The following is a 17,506-nucleotide window of genomic DNA, read 5'->3' as shown; positions in this document are numbered from 1 at the left end:
GGGGAGGGCAGGGTTTGGAAACGGAGGAACCTCAGCTGGATATAATGCCATAAAATCCACCTTCCAAAGGAGCCATTTCCCCCAGGGGAACTGATCTCTGTAGCCTTGGAGATCAGTTGTAATGCTGGGAGATCTCCAGGTGCCACCTGGAGGTTGGCAACCCAATCCAGAGGGCAAGTCTCGCTCAAACAGCTATATGTTAGAGGCAGGAAGGTTTCCGTTGACCATGAGGAGAAACTGCCTAACTGGGACAGCGGTTCAACACTGGAAAGACTTTGGGTGGGGGGCTCTTTTCCTCATTGAGGGTCTTCTAGCAGAAGTTGGTTAGCTTTCTATTGGACATGTGCCACCTTCGACTTCTTGCATTGAACACAAAGTTGGACCTATGAGTCTCTTCTGCCTCTAGGACTCTCGTTTGGGTCTCCCTAACCTAAACGTTCGTGGGACACATCCAGGTCCACCGCAAGGACCTTCAAGTTGCAGCTTCCTCTCTGGGGACCCGATTCCCCGGTGTGAGGGGGGCCCAGCTTGGAGCAGGGCTGTGGAGCATGAGAAGGGGCTTATGCCATCACCCCATGTCTTCCTGACCTGAAATTACTGGTGGAGGGGCACTATTTGCCCTGCTGGTGGAATGGACTGTATTGTACTGATGGGATACGCATAGCTTTCCCCAATATTTTTGCTTTCTAAAAATGAGTCCTTTTTCTTGCAATACTTTTTCATACCATTCATAAAAGGAATGGCAAAGGGAAGGTGGGAGTTTTTTTGGGGGAGGGGGAGGGTACCACAACGCCTGTGTTTCTCAGCTAGGGCATGTGTATTCAAATCTATCTAGCTCAGATTTATCTAGCTTGGAGTGGGGCTTGTGGTTTTCTTCTTCCCGTTTTACTTATTGATTTTAGAACATTTCTACGCTGCCTCTTCGGAGTCCGGCTTGAGATAGCTTATAATTTTATTTTATTTTTAAAAAAGTATCATCATAACTGCCTTTTAAAGTAGAGTAGGCTGAGAAAGTGTGAAAAGATTTAGGGCCGAACGGGAATTGCGGCCCTAACCACTTCTCTACATTCCATTCAATGGGATGCAGGCTTTGGGCTATTTCTTCAGGGACGGGAACAAACTCTTTCTTCCCCACCCCATAGCTCAGAGGAAGCAATGGCCTGCGGCATGTACTCCATTTGCACATATATATACATATATATATATATAAATATATATATATATATTTTCTATCAAGTCACAGCCAATTTATGGCGACCCCATATGATTTTAAAGGCACGAGAGGAACAGAGGCGGTTTCCCATTGTCTGTCTCTGCATCACGACACTGGTATTCCTTGGTGATCTCCCATCCACGTACTAACCAAGGCCAACCCTGCTTAGCTTCCAAGATTGGAGGAGGGCAGAGAGGGTGTGTCTGTGTGACAGCTTGTTTGTTACCAGTAGGCAGAATTCCTTCCTGACGCCTTCTCTGTGTGAGTCGGAGTAAGAGACACACACACGTGTGCTCAGATGACTTCTCCAGTCAACTGGACTGCTATTTAAAGAGATGGGGCTTGAACCTGTCCGATTGCTCAACAGGCTTGAAAAAATACATTCTTTAGCTTCTCGAACGGTTTTATATATGAACGAAAATTACATTTTGCGTTAAGCACAAGCAAGAGAAAGTTCTCCATCCCGCAAAAAATCCACACTGGTTGGTTATAGCTGGATTCCCAGCCTTGCCTATTTTACTGGGAGAAAGTAAAAATATACATTTCGTATCCTTTAACGCCCATGATCGGGGGGTTCTCGGGCACATCAACTATCTTCTCCTCCTTTATTGCTCCCGCCTCCCTCTCCTTAGAGCTTAAACGCCAGTGTCACCCCGTCCCCCATGGGAATCATGGTGATGTTCACACGTGGATCACGGAACAGCTTTTCGTTCAAGTCATGGAGGCTTTGAGTTTCCAAATCGTCTTTTCTGGGGTTCAGTACTCTTCCATGCCACAGCACCTATTTGGGAGACAGACCAGAAGAAAGGGAGAAAAAAATACTTTAAAAAAATTGTACCCCATTTGCATGTTTGGCCAAGGTCTAAAATGGCTGTTGAATTCTGCTTAGTAAAACCAGTGACTTTCCAGAAACATGGTCTTCTGCAAGGACGCTCTCCAGATTGAAGCCCTGTCGCCATTTTCCAAGGGTATTTCTTGGTCTATTAACATTGTGAGGTCATTCCCCTCCTGGGAAATTATATATGCAAAGGATAACCAGCACATAACACATGAACACATGAAGCTGCCTTATCCTGAATCAGACTCTTGGTCCATCAAAGTTGTTATTGTCTGCTCAGACCAGCAATGTCTCAGGCAGAAAAGAGTCTTTCACATCACCTACCTGGCTAGTCCCTTTAACTGGAGATGCTGGGGATTGAACCTGGGACCTTCTGCATGCTGAGCAGATGCTCTACCACAGAGCCATAGCCCCCACCCCCAAAGGCTCTCATGTGAACACATGAAGCTGCCTTATACTGAATCAGGCCCTTCGTCCATCAAAGTCTGTATTGTCTACTCAGACAATGAGTAGTGGCTCTCCAGGGTCTCAGGTAGAGGCCTTTCACATCACCTACTTTCCTAGTCCCTTTAACTGGTGATGCCGGGGATGGAACCTGGGACCTTCTGCATGCCAAGCAGATGCTCTTCCACTGAGCCACGGCCCCTCCCTACATAAGTAGGGCTGTGTACCATTGTGCCTCCCGCCTCAGTTCCTTTCTATCATTTTCTAGTGTGGGACTTCATTGATCAACAATTTGGAGACTGTCTCAAATTTGGGGGAGTTGTTAGGGTAGTTTATTTATTTCAATCATTCATACCCCACCTTTATCCCCAACGGGGACCCAAAGAGGCTTACGTCATTCTCCTCTCCTCCATTTTATCATCACAACAACTCTGTGAGGTAGGTTAGGCTGAGTGTGACTGGCCCAATTGTGATCCAGGGCGCTTCCAATGGTACGAGCACGGAATTCGAACCTGGGTCTCCCAGGTCCTAGTCCGACACTCTAACCACTACGCCACGCTGGCTCACATTGGCTCACATTGCTAGGGAAAGCTGAAGGCAGCAGGAAAAGAGGAAGACCCAACATGAGATGGATTGACTCTATCAAGGAAGTCACGGTCCTCAATTTGCAAGACCTGAGCAAGGCTATTAAGGATAGGACATTTTGGAGGACATTAAATTCATAGGGTCACCATGAGTCGGAAGCGACTTGACGGCACTTAACACACACGTGTGTGTGTGAAAAGCCAAATGAATGGCATCAGAAAGTTATGGAGTGGGCCAAGATAGCCAAGTTAAGTAAATATATTGAAGATAGTTGGGTTTCCAATATTGATACAGACTGGAAGGCATGGTCAGTATATATAAATCAATATTTTAGGGATAAAAAAATGACCTTAGGTTACAGAACATAAACTAATTAAACGGTAGACTAAGATGAAAATCGCTAAATAATAAAGTAAAAACAGATTAAATCAAAGTTATTCACAAAAGAAATAAGATATATACTAATCTGTTCTATATGAAGAGAGTTGGAAGTCGGTTTCTGTATACTTTTTTTTCTTTTTGTATATTATGTTTTTTGTATATTTTGACATACTCTGTAATATTCTGCATATTTCAATAAAACTTCCAAAAACAAAAAGCCAAATCACAGTTTTTGCAGACAGGCAATTAAGTTAACAACACAGTCGAACTTACATTATCAATCGCTATTATTCCTCCTTTCCTAATAAGCCGTAGACATTTTTCATAGTAATCGTTGTAGCCCTCTTTGTCGGCATCGATGAAAGCAAAGTCGAAGGTTCCTGCCTCGCCGCTGGCTAGAAGTTCATCTAGACGTAAAAAGAACAAGAGATGCTTCTTCACAAGTGTCAAGAATACCGGCCCTGCTCCGAAAAACAAAAACGGGAACCGCCGTCTGCATGTCTGGTGTAGTGGTTAAGAGCGGTGGTTTGGAGGGGTAGAGTCTGATCTGGAGAACTGGGTTTGATTCCCCCAATCCTCCACATGAGCCGCGGAGGCTAATCTGGTGAACTGGGTTTGTTTTCCCTCTCCTCCACGTGAAGCCAGCTGGGTGACCTTGGGCTAGTCACAGCTCTCTCAGCCTCAACCACCTCACAGGGTGTCTGTTGTGGGGAGGGGAAGGGAAGGCGATTGCAAGCCGGTTTGATTCTGCCTTAAGTGGAAAGAGTCAGCATATAAAAACCAACTCCTCTTCCTCTTCCTCCTCCTCTTCTTCTTCAGAAGAGTTGGTTTTTATACCCTGATTTTCTTTATCTTTAAGGAGACTCAAACCGGCTTATAATCCTCTCCCCTCCTCTCCCCTCAACAGACCTCTAGTGAGGTAGGTGGGGCTGAGAGAGTTGGGAGAGAACGGTGACTGGCCCAAGGTCACCCAGCAGGCTTCTTTTTATACCGTTATACTGCAGGGTTCTTTTTTTTTTTTAAATCTTCTGCATTTTATCTGTAACATTCACTAGTAACATTACATTTTACACTAGTAAGCATTACGTTTATATATATATATATATGTTTAATTCATTTAAACCCTTCCTTTCTACCCCATGGGGACCCAAAGCAGCTTATATTGTTATCCTCCATTTTATCCTCACAACAATCCTGTGAGGAAGGTTAGTCTGAGAATGTGTGTGACTGGCCCGAGGTCACCCAGCCAGCTTCCATGGCAGAGTGGAAATGGGTTACCTGGGTTTCTCAGTTAATTGTCCAACACTCTAACCACTGTACTATACTGTAGGCATGTAAACACAGCAGGCATAATATACTAGTAGTAGAAGAAGAAGAGTTGGTTTTTATATGCCGACTTTCTCTACCACTTAAGGATGAACCAAACTGGCTTACGATCACCTTCCCTTCCCCCCACCCCCACAACAGACACCCTGTGAGGTAGGTGGGGCTGAGAGAGCTGTGACTAGCCCAAGGTCAACCAACTTTTCCTCTTGTTGTTGTTCTTCAAGCTCTTGGAAAACAACACATGCCCAAGGAATGCCATTTCGAGGGAAGGAGGGGCCGAAGGGCACCTGGCAGTCAAGAGTGTTATGAAAGCTAAGCTGGCCTGAGGAGGAGGAGGAGGAGGAGGAGGGTGCGAGCCTCCCACCTGCCAACCCGAGCTTCCCAGTAGAAAAGGGAGAGAAGTGTCATCACAGCCCCTCCCCAAATTAGAAACACCCCCAGAACATTTGCAACCAGGAAAAGAGGGCAGAGCCAGCCCGGACAGAACATTGGGTACAACAAAGACGCCCAGCCTGGCCGCATTAATCCTGCTTAAGCGGCTTTGCTCGACGTGCAAGCAGCGAACGCTTCCTTTCCTTAAACTAAACACGAGCAGACTGCAGCAAGTGCAGAGCAGGAGAGGGACCGTGGCTCTGCGGTGGAGCATCTGCTTGGCATGCAGAAGGTCCCAGGTTCAATCCCCGGCATCTCCAGTTAAAAGGATACGGTTTGGTTCCGAACATCTTCAGTTGCTTTCGCGGAAAGCAAGCTGCCCCCTGAGAACAACACGCCTGACCCATGGAGAGGGAAGGCGTGCCCGTCCCAAGGAGGCGGGGAAGCACCCAAATCGTGCTCTGAGTTACCAAACATTTGTGCCACTGGTGGCAAAAGACAGAAATGGAGGGATTAGAGCGCAAACAAAAGATGGCTGAAACGGGCCCTCTTTTCGAGGATGATGGCAAACCGTTTTGCAAAACGCTGCCCCCTCCTCTGCTTCTGCGCTGAGCCAACTGCCAAGAAAGCTGCTCCACTCTTGTGGGGAAGCGAGAACTCTCCATTGCTTCTGTTGCCACTTGGTCAGCCTCCAGGTTTATAGCCTATATTTTTAATGCCCATTTACCTACCTAGCGTTTGGCTGGCTGGTTTTATCCTCAGGTCAATTTTATGCTCCACTCCTGCCTGAAATGAAAAAAGGTAATGCTATTGGCTATAGGAGACCATGAAGGGAAAGGCGACTGGCAATTTTGGGAAGGGGAGCTCGACACAATTAAGCCCTGCCCCCTTTTAATCTTGTGGCTGTTGCTGGAATCTAGTTTATTAGCAAAAATATGACACCTCTGTGTTACAGCAATAGTATTAGAATAATTCAGCACAGATGGGCACATACAATGACTACAACTCAATAATAATTTTAACATACATAATTGCGCATTAACCTGCAGCCTCACAAAATGACATACAGCATCACAAATAAATTCATACCAGTATCCCTGGGGGGAACGGAGGAAGTGTAAAGGACGCAGTGAACTGCAGCTTGAGAAATGAACATTAACAACTAAGAGGAGTTTTAAGAAATGGAACTGATGAAGGACATCGAAACGGAGTAACTCGAGAAAACTGTCTTCCTTCTGAACTCACCAGGGCACTCCCATGGAATGAAGAATTGGGCTATTGCCTTTATGTAAATCTACATACTTTCGGAGTGGACTACAAGCAATTGAGCAGTTCCAACCGATGTTTAGAGTATATTGTTTGGAATCTAGTTTATAGCTGGCCCTGTGTAAACGCCAAAGGACTTCGTCTGGCCTATGAATCTGAATGGGGGAAAAATAATGGGGAAAAAATCCCGTTCACCCATGAAACTATTTTCTGAAGAGCTTTTTCGACACCCTTGTATCCTTTCACCTTTCGCATTTGAGGACAGACGTCCTATTCCACACCACCATATTCCACTGGGGCACCCAAGAGGGCTGTGGGGAACAGGGGAGGAAAAGAACCAAAATGGTACAAAATTGGTATGACCTTGTCAAGGAATCCACTTCTAAATCCCTTTGGCTTCAGTGAAGGTCGGAGAGCCAGCGTGGTGCAGCGGTTTGGAACGGTGGACTCTGATCTGGAGAACCGGGTTTGATTCCCCACTCCTCCACATGAGCGGTGGAGGCTAATCTGGTGAACCGGGTTGGTTTCCCCACTCCTCCACATGAAGCCAGCTGGGTGACCCTGGGCAAGTTACAGCTCTGTTAGAGCTCTCTCTTAGCCCCGCCTACCTCACAGGGTGTCTGTTGTGGGGAGGGGAAGGGAAGGTGATTATTAGCCGGTTTGATTCTCCCGTAAGTGGTAGAGATAGTTGGCATATAAAAACCAACTCCTCCTCCTCCTCCTCCTCTGCCTGCTCATTTGGCATAAAGTCCCTCAAAGTGTACAATGTCTTTTCCCCACGTACATGACTACAACTGGACATGTTCCAGGCCTCAGATCTGGTGGGCAAGCAACCTTCAGAATGTGGACACATTGCTGTGGATCCTGCCCCATCTTATCACTGAGTACAGTATTTATTCATTTATTAAAATATGTATTCCCCACTTTTCCTTTTGGCTGCAGTTTGACACCTTCCTCCAATCTAAGGAGTGTTCTGACACATTAAATAGCTCTTCTATCAGCAGAAGACCCACTTTAGTTGAAGGAAGGATCCTTGGAGGATGCCTGCATCCAATCACTGGGCCAAGAGCGTCAACATTTTTCAGGTGTCAATGCAAACAGCTCTGCAGGTTATTGATATATTTTGTATAGCTAATGTGTAGAACTCCCTCCCCCAGGAGGTGATGGCTGCCCACTTGGAAGGCTTGAAGAGGGGAGTGGACATGTTCATGGAGGAGAGGGCTATCCATTGCTACTAATAAAAATGGATACTAGTCATGATGCAAACCTATTATCTCCAGGATCAGAGGAGCAGGCCTATTATATGAAGTGCTGTGGAAGACAGGCAGGACAATGCTGCTACAATCATCTTGTTTGTGGGCTTCCTGGAGGCACCTGGTTGGCCACTGTGTGAACAGACCTGCTGGACTTGATTGGCCTGGGTCTGATCCTCTTATATTTTTATGATGATGATGGAGCAGGCCTATTATATGAAGTGCTGTGGAAGACAGGCAGGATGCTGCTGCAATCATCTTGCTTGTGGTCTTCCTAGAGGCACCTGGTTAGCCACTGTGTGAATGGACTGCTGGACTTGATGGGCCTGGGTCTGATCCAGCATGGCCTTTCTTATGTTCTTAACATCATTTATATCTATTGGCGAGATGTAATACCCTAGACTCAGCTGAGAAAGAAGGGCGATACAATAAAATTGTCACAGAAGTCCAAAAATGCCCATTTTGTCCGGATCAAATAGACTCCCTAGCCCACATTGTTTTAGCACATCCACAAAATAATATTGCATGAAATAAATATATCACTCTCTAGATAAAACAGCTAAAAACACTTTTTGAGAAGCAGATACTGAATTATCACTTTCAAGTAGATCGGTCAATTGCGTGAGAGATGTGACAACTTTTCTCTTTATAGTATCAAGGAAAAACTGGATTTCATTTCCCCCTTTTAAAGTGTGAAATGGTTGATGAATAGCCAATGGCTGTTAAATCTAAAGAAAGGAAAAAAGATATATCTATAAATGTATTTGATATCACTTGAGAGGAAGGCAAGGTCAAGATATTTTGTGGCGTGGGTAAGGTACAGCCATTCCCTCTAGGCCCACACAGCCACTGGTGGTAGGCTTACGGACCCACGAGCAGTCGCCATGGCTCAGTGGCAGAGCATCTGCTTGGCATGCAGAAGGTCCCAGGTTCAATCTCGGGCATCGGCAGTTAAAGGGACCAGGCAAGTAGGTGATGTGAAAGACCCCTGCCTGAGGCCCTGGAGAGCCGCTGCTGGTCTGAGTAGACAATACTGACTTTGATGGACCGAGGGTCTGATTCAGTAGAAGGCAACTTCATGTGTTCATGTGTTTCATGTGTTCAAACAATTTTCAACCAGGTCTCAGTAGCTCATTTACCTCTTTCCACACTGGTTTCCCAACACTGGCAAAATCTTCATTGATATCACAAGCGACGACCCGGCCATCTTCTGGTAAGACCAGGGCCATGCTTAAGGTGTTGTACCCTGTGAAGACACCTGTGAAATACCAAAGGAGAAGAAAATGGTTTGGCTGCATTCCACAAGAGAGTAGACGTCATGTTCACTCGGCCAGAGCAAACACATTTTCAACCCTCTGTGGCCAATGGACACTCTCCCTTCAGGAACCAGCCTGGCTCTGGAAGGCTTGAGGAACGATGGTTCCACTATGTTTATTTTCAAAAGGAGATAAAAGTATTTAAAGATAATCTCTTGTGATCACCTTCTAGAGGCAAAAGTAGAGAAGATGCTGGGAGAGCTGTCATTGGATCGGTCTTTATCTTCAAATGTTGAAAACAGTTGGTGGGGGAGGGGGAGAAGAAGCCTGAATGGGGTTTGGGAAGCGGCGAAAGTGCATCCGCCTCACAGGAGGAAACCAGGAGCTTCAGGGGAAGGGATCCAGATTGGTGGTGGGCCAATTTGTTTCCTCCCAGAGCTCCCTGGCTCTGACCTGCCTCCGCTTTACGCCCTTCTGTAAGCAGCTCGGAAGGGTACAGTTCCCCCATGGATTAAGCCCGGCAATGCAATTATTGCTTATTTATAGTGCTTTGCCCCCTGTGGATTCCCAAGGCGCTCAGTGATCTAATTGCAGCCAATGCCCATCTGCAGGAGCTGGAGCATCTCGGCTGTGAAGGAAAAGAACCCAACACAATAGCCTCATTTCTCCAACTCAATCGGCCCGGAGACGCTCACCTCCCGGCCACCTCTTTGCTTTGTCCACCTCTGTCTCACGTGTTCATCAGCCATACGAGTACCAAGGTGAGACCTCCACCGCTCCAAACCACTACACCACACTGGCTTACGAGGAATATAGTATCCCATTTAATCAATAAAAAGCATCAAAACAGCATTTAAAATAGCCCTGTAAAAGTTATATAAAACAAATGTCCTAAATTACTTAAGGCGCCTCTAATGTGTAAAACATAAAACCAGGTGACCAGATGGAACTAAAATCCCAGTTCAATATAGGGAAAAGTATAATAGTGGCGGAGGTTAGGGGAGGCCAGTCTTCATACATAAAGGACTGTAGCTGGCCTCAACCACAGGCCTGGCAGAATAACTCCGTTTTACAGGCCCTGCAGAACTCTCCAAGGTCCCACAGGGCCCTGGTCTCACTAGAGAGGCTATTCCGCCAGGCAGGGGCCAGGGCAGAGAAAGCCCTGTCCGAGGCCAGCCGGACACTCCTCAGGCCGGGGACCACCAAAAGGTTATTAGTTGAACAAAGAGTCCTCCGGGGAACATGCCAGGAGAGGCGGTCCTTCGTTTGTACCCTGCCTTTCTCCCCAATGGGAAACCAAAGCAGCTTTCATCGCTCACTCCTCCTCCGTTTTATACTCACAATGACCCCGTAGAATCATACAGTTGGAAGGGACCACCAGGGCCATCAAGTCCAACCCCCTGCACAATGCAGGAAATTCACAACTACCTCCCCCCTCCACACCCCTAGTGATCAGAAGATGGCCAAGATGCCCTTTAGGTTAGGTTGAAAGTGCGTTTGCATCCCAAGGTCGCCCAGCAAGCATTTGGGGCAGAGTAGAGATTCGAACCCGGATCTCCCACTTGCCAGTCTGATACTCTAACCCAGTGGTTCCCAAAATGGGCAGTACCATCCCCTGGGGGACAGTGGGATTACCTGGGGGGCACTAAGAGGCAAGGGGGCAGTGGGGGGAGGGTGCTAGAGGTGGGCCCCTTCAGCTGTGTTGTTCACTAATTTACAACAGATCAAGCTATGGCACCATGCTAGCAAATTTGGTGGAAACTATCAGAATTCCCCCCCCCCCCCGACTTTGAAGAGCTGGTACCACAGGATCAAGTTCATCAGTTTTGCTGAATAAATTTCAACTAAAAAGTTTTGATTTGATTTTGAATAGGTGTGTAATTAATTGTTACTGTTTTGAAATTTTATAGTTATTATCTTCTTTAGTGTGTCATGAAAAACCGCTTTTTATAGGATAGGGTAGGGGCGTGGGGGTTGAGTTTGTGGAACCGAGGGGGTGGCGGCCTGAAAAGCTTGGGAACCCCCAGCTCCAACTGCTATACCACGCTGGCTCTCAGCCACATGTTGTGTAGGAACGAAGACCAGAAGTTCTCCTCAGTCCACTGGATGGAAAATCAGTTCTACTTGGCATGTGAGAATCCGACACCTAACCCACAGGTCCCGCCACTCTCAGCCCCCCCCCGAGCCTGCAAAGACAGCCCCACTTACCAATTTCAAGCGCTTTCCTTGCTTTGATCAGGCGTGCGAGGTTGGCCATCAGCTGGGCCTGGTCAGGACACACCAACATCCCTTTCTGGGGGAGGTCCAACGTCAGCTAGAAAACAAGACCTCTGCATTACAAACCTGTTCCTGTGATCCCAAGAGATTTCTCTTTCACGGGCCAGTGTGCCGTACCACCTCCTTTCAAAAGTGTTTGTGTGAGAGACAACTAGTGACAGTAAGGAGGGAGGGGACGTGGCTCAGTGGCAGAGCATCTGCTTGGCATGCAGAAGGTCCCAGGTTCAATCCCCGGCATCTCCAGTTAAAGGGACCAGGTAAGTAGGTGATGTGAAAGACCTCTGCCTGAGACCCTGGAGAGCTGCTGCCGGTCTGAGTAGACCATACTGACTTGGATGGACCGAGGGTCTGATTCAGTAGAAGGCAGCTTCATGTGTTCATGTGAATGAATGAATTGTTTATTTGCATATAGCAGTAGGCCGTTACAAAGATCATCAATTCCATAAATATATAATAAAAGGAAAAATGCTAGGTTAATAAAATGCTAGATTAATAATAAATATACATAATAAAACTATGCTAAATTGATGAGTACAGAGCAATAATGACTAAACGTTGCAGTGGAGTCCCAATTGGCTAATAAGACCGATAAAAATCAACTCGAAGGGTCAGCTCTCTTAGCAACCATGTTGGACCTTATTTTCTTTGCCACCAGAGCATACAGGGAGGTCCTATCTGAAACAAAGCCTTCAGAATGGGTGACCTTGGGCTAGTCACAGCTCTCTTAGAGCTCTCTCAGCCCTGCCTACCTCACAGGGTGTCTGTTGTGGGGAGGGGGAGAGAAAGGTGATTGTAAGCCGGTTTGATTCTTCCTTAAGAGGTAGAGAAAGTCGGCATATGAAAACCAACTCTTCTTCCTCTTCTTAACAAAAATACTAATTTCTCAGCACTAGGACGAGTGTTTAGGCTTGAAACCAGCCCGGCAAGAAATTTAGCCCTGGATTCCACATATAGAGGGCATCCAAACAGGTAGTGTAGAAGTCCTCCAGAGCAGATGTTCCACAGATGCAAAAATGTTGATCTTTTGGGATTCACCAACAACGCCCAGCCAATACAGCTGTTGGCATTGTTTGAAAATGTAGGAATGTTAAGGAAGTGACGGTAAGTACATGAAGCTGCCTTATACTGAATCAGACCCTTAGTCCATCAAAGTCAGTATTGTCCACACAGACCGGCAATGGCTCTCCAGGGTCTCAGGTGGAGGTATATTCACATCACCCACTTGCCTGGTCCCTTTAACTAGAGATGCTGGGGATTGAACCTGGGACCTTCTGCATGCCAAGCAGATGCTCAGTCTGCCACTGAGCCAAGGCCCCTCCCCTCACAGTGAGTTTAATAAAAGCATGGTTTGGGGTGATATCAGGATTGAGCTACATTCTTAGGCATCAAACCTGGTGATGTGGCAGAGAAATCAGTGGGGAACATCTGAGATTTCTTACAAATCACCGAAGAGGGCACGAGAACCTTTTCATTTGCACTATTTCTCTGATAGAATTCCTCCCACTGCCTTTAGCCCGGGGGTGTATGTGTGTGTGTGGGACTGTTTAGTTAGGAACTGGGGAGTCCCAGGTTCAAATCCCCATCTGGCTCAATTCTCTGCCTAAATTGAACAAAAAAAAGGAACAACTGCAACAAAAATCAAAACCAAGAGATAAAACGTTGCAGAGAAATAACATGTATAAATATATTACCAAAAATGGATACAAAATGTCTGAATGCATATTTTTTTCCTGTATTCTAGCATGGTGTAGTGGACTCTAATCTGGAGAACTGGGTTTGATTCCCCACTCCTCCACATGAAGCCTGCTGGGTGACCTTGGGCTGGTCACAGTTATCTCAGAACTCTCTCAGCCCCACCTGCCTCACAAGGTGCCTGTTGTGAGGAGGGGAAGGGAAGGCGATTGTAAGCTGCTTTGAGACTCCTCAAAGGTAGAGAAAAGCGGCGTATAAAAACCCTCCTCCTCCTTTTAAGAAACCCTTGAGAAGAAGAGACCCCAGATGCATCTCCTTGGGGTTCGCCGGAAGCCTTCCTTTTCACTCCCCTGGTTCTGCACAGGTGGGAACACGCTCCAGCGCCCAGCATGGAAATACCACGGGGCTTCCTGGGGGAGGGAAGCAGGAGGCTCTTGGCCGAAGCAGCTGACCTGGGCTTCGGCCCAACCCACACGGCCTTCATGAGGCAAAGTAGCTCCCGTAACAAAGTCCGCTCTACCGGAGCTCTGTGTCAACGGTTGCTTAGTGCTGCGTCTGGCGCATGGACGCGAGACGTCTCATCAGCCCAAAGGCAGGAAGTTCAACATTATAGCCCAAAGACAGCATTCAAGGAAGGCCTCCAGAAGAGTTAAGATCTGGATCTTCCTTCCAATTATTGGCAAGCTGAGTATTTGCTCTGTGGGTGCCGGTCTGACTCACACTTGTTCGTTGCACCTAACAACTGCTGAGCAAACATGCAAATCACATTACGCAACAGCAGGAAAGGAGAACAAGCCCTATTAAACAAATTAAGCAGATTTGCTTGGTTAGCAATAAAAATAAGACCATGCTGGACAAAATCATAGAATCATAGAGTTGGAAGGGACCATCAGGGTCATCTAGTCCAACCCCCTGCACACTGCAGGAAATTCACAACTACCTCCCCCCCCACACCCCCAGTGACCCCTACTCCATGCTCAGAAGATGCCCACGATGCCCTCCCTCTCATCATCTGAAGAGTTGGTTTTTACATGCCAACTCTCTCTGTCACTTAAGGGAGACTCAGACCGGCCTATAATCACCTTCCCTCCCCCTCCCCACAACGGACACCCTGGGAGGTAGGTGGGGCTGAGAGAGCTCTAAGAGAGCTGTGACTAGCCCAAGGTCTCCCAGCTGGCTTCATGTGTAGGAGTGGGACAACCAACCCAGCTCACCAGATTAGCCTCTGCTGCTCATGTGGGGGAGTGGGGAATCGAACCCGTTTCTCCAGATCAGACTCCACTGCTCCAAACCACTGCTCTTATCCACTGGCAGGGTTTGGGGAGGTAAGGGATCTTAGCAGGCTAAGATGCCACAGAACCTTAACTCCAAAGCAGCCTTCTCCTCCAGGGAAACTGATTTCTGTCATCTGGAGACCAGGTGTAATTCCAGGAGATCTCCAGTCCTCACCTTTGGAGCTTGGCAGCTCCACCTCCTGAAGTGCTTTGGTTTTTGCACCGTCCCCCCAGGCAGGCCCTTCTGCAAGAAGGCCACCACAAAGAAGGTGCCGTTGCTGATCTTACCCATTGTCTGGGGTGGCACCTCGGAAAGGCTTTGCTCAGAGGAGAGAAGCCATGTTTGTGGAACACAGCGAGAGAGAGGCTTGGCCTACGCTGAAATTAATCCTATTGGTTTTGAAGGCGCTGCCCACTTCTGAACTGACCCTAGACGCTAAAATGACTCAACTGAGGCTGCCGTATTTAGGTCACATGATGAGAAGAAAAGAGTCACTGGAAAAGACAACCATGCTAGGAAAAGTTGAGGGCAGCAGGAAAAGAGGAAGACCCAACCAACTCAACAAAGGAAGCCACAGCCCTCAATTTGCAAGACCAGAGCAAGGCTGACAAAGATAGGACATTTTGGAGGACTTTGATTCATAGGGTCGCCATGAGTCGGAAGCGACTTGACGGCACTTCACACACACGAGAGAGAGAGAGAGAGAGAGAGAGAGAGAGAGGAGAGAGAGAGGAGAGAGGAGAGAGAGAGAGGAGAGAGAGAGAGGAGAGAGAGAGAGAGAGAGAGAGAGAGAGAGAGAGAGAGAGAGAGAGAGAGAGAGAGAGAGAGAGAGAGAGCAGCATCTGTTGGAAAGAGAGACCCATCGAAAATTCATACGAACCAATCTCAGCTTCTTCAGAGAGGGATGCTCCCGTAAGGAGTGATCCAGGACATACTGCAGTAATGGGTTGTTTTTGGCTAGGATGCCTTTCATGGTTCCAGTATTGTATGCTGAATGATATCTTCTGCCTTTTCCATATAAACAACAAGAAGAGTTGGTTTTTATATGCCGACTTTCTCTACCACTTACGGTCGCCCTCCCTCCCCCTCCCCACAACAACACCCTGTGAGGTAGGTGGGGCTGAGAGAGCTCTAAGAGAGGAGTGACTAGCCCAAGATCACCCAAATAGCTTCATGTGGAGGAGTTGGGAAACCAACCCGGTTCTCCAGATTAGAATCCACCGCTCAAAACCACCGCTCTTAACCACTACACCAAGCTGGCTCTCAAAAATGCATGTAAGAGACCATAACAATTCGCCTAAACACACTCAAGGCATTCCGCAATGGTTTGTGACAACCGGGGCAAAGTGACCCCCCCAAGACCGCGGAACGGCAGCCGGCTTCTGAGGGTGGATGGGCACTGCAGTTTACTAGGAAAGCTCCCAGCAGGCTGCTGTCTTGGGAGAGCCACTGGGTGCCAGGAAGAAGCTGAGGGCTAATTGGCCCACAGCCAGCCAACAGCAGTCATTGAAGAAGCCCTCCCATTGGCTCCTCCTCTGCCACCTCTAGCTGGACCGCAGGGGCCACTCGGCTCAGACCCTGCCGGGAGCAGAGCAGAAGGAGGCAAAGGGCAAGTCTGGGGGTTGAACTAGATGACCCTGGTGGTCCCTTTCAACTCTGAGATTAAATAAATAAAATAAGTGCAGCACCCCACTGTTGCCCTGCTTTGCTGCTAGAGAAAAAATGGGGAGTACCATACCATTCTATTTATTTATTATTCAGCTACCTAGGGAGGTGGTGAGCTCCCCCTCCCTGGCAGTCTAAGCAGAGGCTGGACAAACACTGGTCAGGGATGCTCTAGGCTGATCCTGCATTAAGCAGGGGGTTGGACTAGATGTCCTGTATGGCCCCTTTCCAGCTCTATGAATGTATGATTCTAGCACATTCCTGTCCCTCCTCTCTAGAGAAATTTCTATGGGTCTGTGACCTTCCTAACAATACACGAATCTGCCTGATTCCAGGTCAGTTCTAAAACGAGGGGGGAATTGCTGTAGCATGTATATGGAAACAGGCTACTACATATATCAATGCCAAAAATTGTATTCACAATAAAGAATCAATCACAATTCACAAACCAATAATAAACAAGACCCTATAAAAATCTAAGTCCTTGTCCAACTGTGATTATAAGTTAAATTTTTGTACTGTTCCTGTAGAATCTGTAGCTTATTGTTTTGTATTGCGAAGGATGGACTTAGCAATGTGTACTTATACAAAACAATAAGCTACGGATTCTACAGGAACAGTACAAAAATTTAACTTATAATCGAAGTCAGACAAGAAGAAGAAGTGAGCTGTGGCTCACGAAAGCTCATACCCTGCCAGAAAATATTGTTGTTAGTCTTTAAGGTGCTCCTGGCCTCGTGCTCTTTTCTACTACAGCAGACAGACTGGCTACCCACTGTGGAATTAACAGTTATTCATTCACAAATTTTGTGGCTTATTCCTGTAAAACTGTGAACAGGTTTGCACTTTGTGCTATATTTGTGCTGTATATGTGCCCTTATTGTGCACTTTGACCGGCTCGTCCTATATTTTTGTGAATTACTGAGAACTTAATAGAGACATTATAACATCGACTCTTTGGTTTGTGGTTGACATTGAACTGGGTAGGTAACGCTTTCGTAAAATCGAGGAATGTTATTGTGCAACCGATTGCTACCTGCTTAATATTGATTCAGCCCTTAATATTGATTCTTAATATTGATTCAGCCCCGCGCTGTTGATGACCTCAGGCAGGACCTGGAGGCTGGCCACCCCGGCCACCCCCCTCGGTCCCTCTCTGCCCCGGGGAACCCCAGAAGGGGCGGTCACCGCGCAGCCGTCCCGCCCCCCCCCCCAGCCCCCCGCACTGGCTCTGCGTTGCCGGGCCGGGCCAGTCCGCGGCCGCCCCAGCCAGCTGTGCGCCGTCGCGGCTCCCCCGCCGCCCGCCCCGCCGCTCCCGGCCGGCCTCCCGCCGCTCCCTGGGGCCCCTCCGCCTGGCAGGGCGCTCTCGCCCGGGGGTCCCCCCAGCGCCGTCGGGGGGCGGCCCCGCCTCACCTGCCCAGAAGCCGGCGGCGGCGGCCAGCGCCAGGGCCGCGCTGCCCACCGCCGCTTCCTTGGAGAGCCCCAAGACGGGCATGGCGGCTCCGCGCTGCTGCAGCTCCGCCGACACAGGCGCCGCCCTCCCGGCAGGGAGGGAGGGAGGACGGACGGAGGGATGGACGGAGGGATGGACGGAGGGAGGGAGGGACGGGGGGCGGCCTCCCGCCCCAGCCCGCCCCGCCAGCAGCATCTGCAGGCCGGCGGC

General features: G+C 48.1%; 1 protein-coding gene across 1 annotated transcript; it reads right to left on the bottom strand.

The window, feature by feature from the left end:
• Window positions 1-1,841: 1,841 nt before the first annotated feature.
• COMTD1 (catechol-O-methyltransferase domain containing 1) lies at window positions 1,842-17,338 on the bottom strand. The gene is made up of 7 exons (XM_056848888.1): window positions 17,257-17,338; window positions 15,059-15,186; window positions 11,143-11,248; window positions 8,818-8,936; window positions 5,891-5,945; window positions 3,735-3,868; window positions 1,842-1,994 (listed from the first exon to the last, which is right to left on the bottom strand). The coding sequence occupies exons 1-7, from the start codon at window positions 17,336-17,338 to the stop codon at window positions 1,842-1,844; spliced, it is 777 nt and encodes a 258-aa protein (XP_056704866.1).
• Between the last annotated feature and the right edge of the window lie 168 nt (window positions 17,339-17,506).

Source organism: Euleptes europaea, chromosome 4 (genome assembly GCF_029931775.1).
Source record: "Euleptes europaea isolate rEulEur1 chromosome 4, rEulEur1.hap1, whole genome shotgun sequence".
NCBI lineage: Eukaryota > Metazoa > Chordata > Lepidosauria > Squamata > Sphaerodactylidae > Euleptes > Euleptes europaea.
Note: the sequence above shows the minus strand (reverse complement) of the source record. Positions and strands in the feature narration are given on the sequence as shown.

Coding starts and splice junctions, on each gene's coding strand:
- COMTD1 (XM_056848888.1), bottom strand. CDS start 17,338: ATGCCCGTCTTGGGGCTCTCCAAGGAAGCGGCGGTGGGCAGCGCGGCC. Junction 11,249..15,058: donor CTCTGAAGAAGCTGAGATTG/GTTCGTATGAAT, acceptor CTTGTTTTCTAG/CTGACGTTGGACCTCCCCCA. Junction 3,869..5,890: donor ACCAGCCAGCCAAACGCTAG/GTAGGTAAATGG, acceptor TTTTACGTCTAG/ATGAACTTCTAGCCAGCGGC.